Here is a 10,432-nt window from a genome sequence, read left to right as displayed (position 1 = left end):
AAAATCAAGAACTTAAGTTATAGAAACCTACATAATTTGTTTTCCTCACCCCCAACAAAGTTAAGATACAATTTCTTTCTTTCAAATATTTATTGAACACCAAATATACTATATACTAGGTGGTGGGGGATACAAAAGTAACAAAGAAAATTTCTGACTTAATGGTTGAGCTAGAGGAATCCAACATGTATTTCACTAATATGTATGTTAAATGGTATGAACAAATGGGCACAGGTAGCAGAAGAAGAACTGATTCTGCTGCAGTGAAGGATAATTAGAACAGATGAGATTAGTAAAGGCTATACAGAGGAGATGATGTTTAACAGGAGTTTTGAAGAGATGTACGATTTCACTATGCTATATTCCAGACAGAGATGTTCTCAGCAAAGGCAAAAAAGTTTAAAAGTACATGGAGGAAATGTAAGTACTGCCATCTGGTAAAGCTGAAAAATGGTTACATCAAATGGAAGAGATTGTGGTAGATGATGCTGGAAAGGAAGAGCCATATTATGAAGGCTCTTTAGTGCTATGCTAAGGATTTGGCCTTTACTCTTTAGGAAAAGGAGAAGCCATGGAACATTTCTCAGCAAAAGGGTCACAGTCATATCTGTCTTAGAAAGGCTAAACTGGTGATAACAAAGAATGGATGGGAACAATGGTGGGAGGCGCAGAAGACTGCAGGCAGCCTAGAATATTCTGGGGTATTTTAACAGTCCAGGTGAAATAAACATCTACTATAACTATGACATGACAAGAGTAGATTGACTATATACATTTCTAGGGTCAGTTCAAGAAAACTGGATGACAAAATTGGACAAAGTTAGAGGAAAAGACAGAGAAATCCCATTACTATGAGATGACTGTGTAGAGAGACGGTGATGCCAGTAACAAATGAGGGGGGAAAGGAACAGCTAATGCTTGAGGGGAAGGGAGGAGAGAATTGAGATTGGACCACATGGACCATTAAGAAAGTATGTGAGAAACCAAGACTGACTGAAGCCACAGGGTCATTAAGATAGCTCAAAGACAGGGTGTAGGAGCCTAAAGAACCCTGAGGAATACTTTAAATAGTTGTGGGTTGGCAAAAAAGGCTTCCGAAGAAACTGAAAGACCATAAAAATAAGGATAGGTCATAAAGAGTTTTAAGGAGTAAATGATAGTGCTGCAAAGGTTAAAAAGTTTTCAGAAGTGCAGTCACTGGATCTGACAGAAGGTGACCTTTGAGAAAACCATTTCAGTTGAGTGATTAAATTTGAGGATTAAAATGAAATCATAGAGGCAGAGCCAACATGGCACCCTAGACACATGCATCATACCATCCCTCTGCAGAAAAGACCCTCTAAGAAAAACAGATACACAGATCAATCCTGGAACCCTAATCATCAAATGAAGGGACAAAGAACTAGATCGAACACCAAATGGAAAAAGAAACTAAAGGAAAACAGAGAATGAAGAGAGATACGGAGTGGAGGTCCCCTGCCAATTAACAAGGCACAGCATTGCCATCTTGGAGCACAGCCAGCAACGGCTCCGGACAGGGAGTACAGGAAGGCAACGTCGTGGAGCTCCCAACAAGACAGAGCACCCACCTGCCCCATATGCCAGCCTGCTATCCCGGCGACCCTTGCCATATCGCTGCGGCCAGAGCATCCCCAGCTCAGGCCCACTGCTGCACCGGGCCCACAATGACCCTCTCCTCCCACCACCTGACCAGCTGCTGAATGGAGGGAAGCGAGCCTGTACCACTCCCTGTCCCATCCGACACCCCTGCCTAAGTGGCAAGGAGCTGTGAACACTCCCACTTTGCTGGAACAACATCAGGAGGCTGACAGTGCTCGCCCTGCCTGCTGCTGCCCTGCCTACCTGGACAACGTGGTGAGAGCTATCGTGCCCACAGACGAGCAAGCAGCAAAGCATGCCTGGCCCACCCACCCATCTGTCCAGACATATAAAAACAAAACAACGAAGCAAGACAAAACAAACATATAATCAATAAATAAAACCTTAAAGTCTCAAAGACAGCAGACAATATCAAAACATATAAAAAAGGACAAGATGGCCCTAGCAAGCGACCAAAATAAAGAATCAGATGACCTTCCAATAGAAGAAAAAGCAGTGGAACTACTTGATACGGCATTCAAAAGATTAGTATTTAGGGCTCTCCAAGAGATTAAGAAAGAAATCAAAGAAAACACAGACAAAATCATGGAACACACAGCCAAAATCAAGGAAAACAGCCAAAACAATAGATGAATTCAGAAAAACAATACAGAACAAAACATCAAAATGAATAATTAGAAATCATATGAAAACTGCTACCAGAAATCCAAAAGATAAACAACAAAATTTCAGAAATGGACAACTCAGAAGGAAATTGTAGCGAGAAAAGGAAAGAATGGAAGATGAAGAAGTGAAGCCAGACAGAAATTTTCCAACAACTTTGTCATTAAAGAACAGAGATGGAAAAAGAGCCTGAGCAAAAATCAGACTCAAGAAAACAGTTTAAAGAAGGCTTGAGATTTTTTATACAAAATCTGACTCAGTAAAAAACAAAAACAAATTTCAAGAAAAGAAGCAACGTGGGGGAGGGTGGTTCAAACTATCCATCCAAATGTTTTAACATCGTATTAAGCAAAGTATCTGCTACTATATTGACTTGCCTCTGAGTCTGCACACTTCATAATTTTCATTTATACAATAGCCGTGAACTTTATAGGAAAGCATAAAGATTTAACGTTTTTAAAACAGATAAATTCTAAATTTCAAAATGAGTACAAGGATTCAGAATTCTCATATTTTAACAGTACAGTTCTTGGTGGGCAGATTATAGTAATGAAACATACAACTAGTAAATTTTACTTTTAATTTCTAGTTGACATAAATTCTACTTGCCCATACTTTATTCTCAGATCATTTACATTTCATGATTGGGTATAAAGTCCAGGGATAGCTGAAGAGAAGATAACCTCAATCATGTGCAGTGTTTTCTCCTTTCCCTGCTTCTCCCAGTAAAGATGTGTCATACGATGACTATAAGCTCATAAAACAAAGACATCTGCATTTAGCTTCGTTGTGTTTGGCATTCTAAAAAGTGATCATTACCATCTGCAATAGGCAGTGGGTTTCAGAAAAGCCAGGACAGAGAAACTAAAGGGATTTATAGCTCCCCCAAGTTGTCCTCTTAATTATCTTATCTGAAGTATACTGTCAAGGCCAACCATATCAAATATAACTCTTAAAATAGACAATGCATTCTAAGACCAGAAAATTTTGTTTAAACATCAAATTAACTCCATCAAGTGGGGGAAAGATTAAGTAAGAGCTGTTCTACCACTCTGAAGATCTAAAACTCATTATGTCACTTTTTAACAGCCTGAAAGTATTTTTAAAAGAATGGTACTTTTTGTCTTCCCTGCTTGGGAAAGAAATAATTACGTCTAGCGGAAACAGGGGGCATGACTTTCACCATGCCATCGCAGCACTCATCCCTAACTAGTTTAACCCTGTTTACGGTAATCCTCAATATTCTTTTCCTCTGTTGGTGTAAGTAAATTTTTGATAATTAGTTTTTAAGAAGAAAAAAAAACAAAGGTCTTCAGATTGGAATCATTTTCAAGATCTTACGGTTTCTGTTGAAGACAGAAAAACAAGTTACTTTAAAGATGACAAGATTAAAACAAAATGTTAAATGTAAGGAAATAATTACAAAACAAAGCTAAAGAGATTATGGTTGTCAATTTTAGTATTTATTGAAAGGTGGAAGACAAGGAAAATTCCTCTCAAAAACAACTCTTGCACCTTTGTTAAACGTGAAATGAATTTTGAGATATTTGCTTTACATGAAAATGAACTTGTCCCAAAAATAAATGAATGCAGATTTACCAAAAACAGTGCTAATTTATTATTTACAAAAATGATCTTACCTTTCCTAACTATTGGGAAAAAAACTGTTTTACACTCAGGAAAACTAATAAAACACCTTAAAGACGTAATCCAAGAAATAAAATCTTTCCAACCCTCCACAATCCTCCCAAAAGTTTTATAGAGTGGATTAAAAATGAATGTATATGGAAACAAAACATAATATTTCCAACAAACTTACATACAGAAACACACATGCACGCACACGTGCACACACACCCACACACATACAGTGTTGTGCTAGATCAACCTAATCTTTATTTAAGGCCAACAGCCTTAGTGACAAGGAAGATAATGAATATGGCTTTAGTAGAGTTTTCAACTAAATATCACAAATGCTTAATTCATTTGCTAGCTAACCAGCTAACCTGAGTATGGAATATATATTACTTAGATAGCTAGAAGGGTATGAACAAAAGCAGTTTTTAAAAAAAGTACTGTAGCAGACACCACTAAGGTACCTTAGTTTTCTTCCAAAGGTCTATATATGAATTTAATAATTTACATCACAAATGATTATTCTATATAGTATATGACCATGTCAGAAATTGTATCTTAAGTGCTTCACTGTTCTGGTCCAAGAAATTGAAAACAAAAGCAAAAAATCTGCTGTGTTCAGATAAAGAACTGGAATGTACTAACTAGGAAACCATTAATATAACGCAATATTAAAATAGAAATTATTTGTATGTAACAAAGGTAGTCAACAAGTTCTCAGATTACACAGATGAGGATTTTAAAATTGTAACCCGTAAAACAAGGAAAATAAGCATTCAAGGTGATAACCAGGCTGTATCTCAAAATCTGAGCCCACGATTTCATAGTTCACCTCCACAGAGATGCATGCCTTTTACAAAAAAAAATTTCAAACTGTGGAGAAGTTTAACTACAGATTATATACGAAGCTATACCTAAAAGCAACCACTCTGATTGTTTTAGATACGCTTTCCTTTAAGTTTAAGGCTCACATATTTTGGAGGGGTACCTTAAGACATTATAGTATGATCTCATGCATCTGTGTATATGCTACTGGAAAATTAAAAATAAAAACAAACCTAAATATGTCACCCTTCAATTAAAAAAAACAAAACAAAAACAGAAAAACATTTTAACCACATTCTCTCCTACTTCCCAATACTGATTTGTTATAAACTTTTGTCTCCCAAAAAGGTAGGTACATATCTATAAATTTAGCTAACAAATAGAAGATTAAAGAGGTGGGGAGGATAAGACAGTGACATATGAAAGAAAATAAACCCCTATTTACATTATCATGATTTATCCCTTTCCTATCCCATGAAACTTCCTATGTTGAAATTACATTGATTTCCTACAAAGCATCCAGATTTCCTACAATATTTGCCTACCCTTTTATTAATCTGGGGGCTCAGAACTGTCATCATTGCTACAGTTCATTTTTTTGTTCTGGTGAAAAACCTTTCTCTAAGTGACTTTCTCCCTAACCAGAAACAAGTAATTTTGATGGGTACTACAAATGAGGCTAGAGCAGAGACCACTGAAATGGGAATAGCAACAATAGCCCAAAAGGCAGCACAAAGAACCCCAGATGAAAGTGATCAACCAAAGTATGAACCCAGAATAACACCAAAGACAGACAAAATAGATTTGCAATGTGTGGAGCTCCTTGCATTAAAGCATACATCAAAGACATTTGTTTGCCTTTTAATTACAGTAGTGGAAGAAGTCTAAATTAATGATAAAGTTCATCATTATGGAGATTTGTTTCACTCATTATCTTTAGCTAGGCACTAGCAATCCCATTTCCTGCCTCAATTTTATATTCTAGAGCTTCTTTTGAAAAGGAAGTACTACAAGCTGTTTGCTTTCCTGGGGGGGCAGGGAGGGGGGATATCCTGAGAAAGATGAGGTACCACATCTCATTTTGTCACTTTTATCTCTATATGTGGCTGTTGAGTTATTGCCTTATTTTACAACTCTGTATTTGCCAAATTTTCCTCCCATTTTGCATGAAAATGTAAAAGAAGATCTTGATCACTCCCAATTAAACTTTCTGTAACTAAAGACTTTTACTCTGCTATAATTAAGTGCAATACAAGTACTCATCAGTTAAGAAAATCTCTCTAGTTTTTATCATTCTATTCACTATAAAGAAAAATTATTTTAGGGCTATGTAATCTGGCCACACAACTTCATTAGTTAGAAGGGTTAGATATCAGTAACAGACCTTGTTTCTCCCTTCTAAATTGTTTCTATTACCTAAACTGCTTTCTTGATGTTGAACATAAATATTTTAAAATGTATTCCAGGGAATAGGGCTAAGAAGTTTCACATATTCATCTTATTCAGTAACTTAAGAAATTAGGCAAAATATGATATATACATTCCCATACATACACACGCACACATATATATGCTTTCATAACTGAATCTTGGTTTTTAAAAACACTTGCACAGTGTGGGAAATTTAAATATTCACTAGATTTGAATACTTACATTTGCACTTCATTACCATTCTAAATGGATACACCAGCAGAGATAAACAAAATATATCAAATAAATGATTTAACTGAATTGTCAGTTTGTCTTTTTGCAGACCCAACAGAAAACATATTTGTTACGAACCTTTATTAAGTGGCTCACATTTCAGTATAAATCACACTAAAAAATTTTTTTAAAAAGCTATTTACACTACAGTGCTGACACATTTAAAATTAAAAAAAAAAAAAAAAATTGGTATAAATAAGTTCTATGGAAAAGCCTTAAATTGTCAAAGAATTCTGGCTCATATTACAAAATATATATGTGTGTGTGTGTGTGTATATATATATATGTTACTGTCAGCTCTATTCTAAAACCTACAACTCAAATGACCTAAAGACTATTTATGTTTAAACCTGCAATGTTTACAGTGCATCTAGCCCTAAGTGCTTTGATACTTCACAGTTATGGACAGGCACTGAGGAATGTTACAAAGCTACACAAACTAATTTTTTTTAACAGACTTGGGAGCAAGTCCTTGGCTTGCTTTCAGAATTCATGAATCTTTATTACATTATTAAATTTAAAAAAAAAAAACTTAAGTGGTATGTACAAATTTAGCACAAAATGTCATCATCTTTTCTATCTTGATTTGAATGTGTTGAACTATGTTGCCGTGTATCAACTAGACTTATAAGACTTCCAGCGCACAATTCTTCCTTTAAATCTTTGTTGCTATTTTCAAATTTAGAGTCCACGTCAGTCTTAAATTGTGTAAAATGAACATGATCAAATTTTGCTTTAACATTCTTGCTATCTGTATTATTAGATGCTCTAGTCTTTTCAGAAATATTAACATTCACTGGTTCTTCCTTGATTCTTACAGATGCAATAGGTTCATGTTTAATTCTCTGTAATTCATATTTAGGATGAAGTTTGTCTGAAAAAGAATCCAAGGAGGTTTTGCTCATAGCACAAATCATATTGTCAGTGTGAGTTCCAAGAACTGATGATGTAGCATCTGATGATGTGCTTGTTTCTTGAATAGCTGTATTCTGAGAAGAGTCGTCCTCTGAGTGATATAACTTAAGACGAACATGCCATGCTAAACTGCATACAGCTGAAACTGTCTTGAACTGATGTACAACATTCCTTGGAATAAAATACATGTCATTATCATACAGCTGAATCCTGGCATAGCGGATGCCTTCCCTCCTCAATTGATTGAGTTTTGCATCATCAACCCATTGGACACACTAAAAAAAGAAAACAAGGAATACAAATAAGTCTTTTCCACAATAAAAATAAAACTAACAACAAAACATAAGAATTTAAAATATACCTGGGACAGTGGAGGTTCATGTAAATCTAACTGCATTCGTTGAACTACTTCTAAGAAATCTTCAGCATGAAAACAAATTACATCTTTGGTTATTCGGGGTTGATCAGGCCTAAAAAAGAAAATGAGCTAGTGAAGAACCTGCCATTAATGTTTCTAAGTCCACATTAAATTAAAAGCAAAAATAGTTTATAGTCAAAACCAAAGTACTGTTTTAAAAATAAAGTTAAATTATAATTAAAAGACCACTTTACATAAACGAAGCGATGATACCATAAACAAAGATCAGAAACAACTCACCTTTTATTATAGCTACTTATAATCAGATTTTGAAAAACAAGGTGATTTAAATTGGTAAATTATGCAAATCAAGAAAGCTAAGTGTTTTGGTTTAAAGTTAAGGTCAGAATTTCAAAAAATTAAGTGCTAAAGTTGAAAATACTGCATAAAAATTAGAGGTAAATATGGAGAAAAAAATACTTTCTTATTGATACGTATCTTCAATAAAGGATACATGTAACTGCACTGACACATAAAACCCCTAAATAACTCTTAATAAATTAAAAAACATTCATTAGCAAAGTTCCAACATAATAAACTGCTGACGTTTGCTGGGATTAACAGTGTTTTTAAATACAATTTGAAAAAATTCCCAAACTGTTCAATTAATCAGGAGTATACAAATATATTTTAACAGAATGTGCTTAAAAATGGATTTCAGAATAAAACCCCAAGCAACATAAACACAAAGAGCACAACACACCAAGGCAAATAATAACAAAATTTCTAAAAACCATTGAAAAAGAAAATAACCTAAAAATCATGCATTACATCATATATAGGATAAGACAGATAAGAACTATTACAGACTTTTCCTCAGAAACAATCCAAGCCAGAAGGGAATGGAATATTTTTAAAATATTGAATGAAAAAAATCAATCTAGAATCCTATATCCACCAAAAATATCCTTCAAAAATGTGAAATAACACTTTCAGACAAAGAAAACTTGAGAGATTGTCTACGGAACTACACAAAGGAATGTAGAGCACTAATAACAGTTACTATGAAATATGAAAAGTATTTTATTCTCATTTTTTAATCTCTTTAAAAGATAATTGTTTAAAGCAACTTTCCCCAACAAATTGTAGGGTTTAAAGATAAAGTAATATGTATGACAACAGTTAGCACAAAGGCCGGAAAGGGGGAGGGGACTAAATGGAAGAACATTGTTGAAAGGTTCTTACACGCTACATGAAGAGATATACTATTATTTGATGGTAGACTGTGATAAGTTTGGAGCAACCAACTAAACAAATAAAACACAGAGGTATAGCTAGTAAGCAAATAGTGAAGGTAAAATGGAATGCTGAAAAAGATAAGAGGGAAAAGCAACAGAGACCAGAAGAGGCCAGTGGGCAAAGCAAAATGGTTAGTTTTAGTCCAAACTTACTCATAATTACATTGACTATAAATAGTCTGAATACAATTTAAAAAGTTGTCACACTAGATAGAAAAAGGAAGACCAAACTACATGATTTCTACATGAAACAATAATAAAGATATACAAATAGGTTAAAAGAAAAAGAATGGGAAAAGATATAACAACCACACAATATTAACAGCCTCAAAATGCACGGAACAACCTTGAAAATAAAGTGAAAAAAGCTAATCACAAGAGACCACATATATAATTCCATTTATATCAAATGTCCAAAATAGGCAAATTATATAGAGAGACAAAAAGTAGATTCATTGAATTGTACACTTTAAATGGGTGAACTGTATGGTATGTGAATTATAGCTCAAAAGAGTTGTTACAAAAGAAAAAGAATACCTGGAACAAAAACTAGCAAAACTGAAAAGAGAGACAAACCCAGCATTAAATCTGGAGATGAACAAGTAGACATATATATATATCAGTGAGAGTACAGAAGACGTGAACCACACTATCAGTGAAATTTATCTAATTTGCATTTATGGGTTGCGCAAATGATTTGCACTTAACCACTAATCGAGAAGTTGGCTATTCAAATCCGCCCAGTGGCACCGCAGAAGGCAGACCTGGCAATCAACTTCCATAAGAATACAGCCACTGAAAATCCTATGGAATGCAGTTCTACTCGGACACACATGGGGTCTCCATGAGTTGGAATCAACTTGATGGCATGGATTGTACCCAACAATGCAATCCCTGGGTGGTACAAATGATTAACATGCTCAACTGCTAACTGAAAGTTTGGAGGATTGAGTCCACCCAGAGGTACTTTGGAAAAAAGGCCTGGCAATCTACTTCTAAATATTCAGCCACTGAAAATCTGATTGGGCACAGTTCCATACATGGGATCACCATGCTTCAGAATCATCTCAATTGCAACTAGTAGTAGCTACTCAACAACAGGAGAATATACATTCTTTTAAGTGCACACAGAACATTCATCAAGATAGTCTGTAAAGCAAATTAAGAAGGATTGAAAGCATACCGAGTACATTCTCTAACCACAAGATAATTAAGTTAAAAAAAAAGATCTTGAACATCTAACACCTCTACAAGACAAATGCAAATAATCCTATTAAAAAATGGGCAAAGGAAATGAACAGACACTTCACCAAAGAAGACATTCAAGCGGCCAACCGACACATGAGGAAATGCTCACAATCACTAGCCATTAGAGAAATGCAAATTAAAACCACAACGAGATACTGTCTCACCC

The 10,432-nt window shown here is 34.8% G+C and overlaps 1 protein-coding gene across 1 annotated transcript in view; it reads right to left on the bottom strand.

Annotated features, from left to right (window-relative positions):
- Nucleotides 1-4,496: 4,496 nt before the first annotated feature.
- The window catches only part of RSBN1L (round spermatid basic protein 1 like), an 81,963-nt gene continuing 76,027 nt past the window's right edge, over nt 4,497-10,432 (bottom strand). Inside the window, exons 7-8 of the mRNA XM_004390063.3 lie at nt 7,724-7,832; nt 4,497-7,637 (exon numbers count right to left, since the gene is read on the bottom strand). Coding sequence (XP_004390120.1) covers nt 6,999-7,637; nt 7,724-7,832 — 748 coding nt within the window. The 3' untranslated portion in view covers nt 4,497-6,998. The remainder of the gene's footprint in view (nt 7,638-7,723; nt 7,833-10,432) is intronic.

This window comes from Trichechus manatus, unplaced genomic scaffold, assembly GCF_000243295.1.
Source record: "Trichechus manatus latirostris isolate Lorelei unplaced genomic scaffold, TriManLat1.0 scaffold00280, whole genome shotgun sequence".
Taxonomy (NCBI): Eukaryota; Metazoa; Chordata; class Mammalia; order Sirenia; family Trichechidae; genus Trichechus; species Trichechus manatus.
Note: the sequence above shows the minus strand (reverse complement) of the source record. Positions and strands in the feature narration are given on the sequence as shown.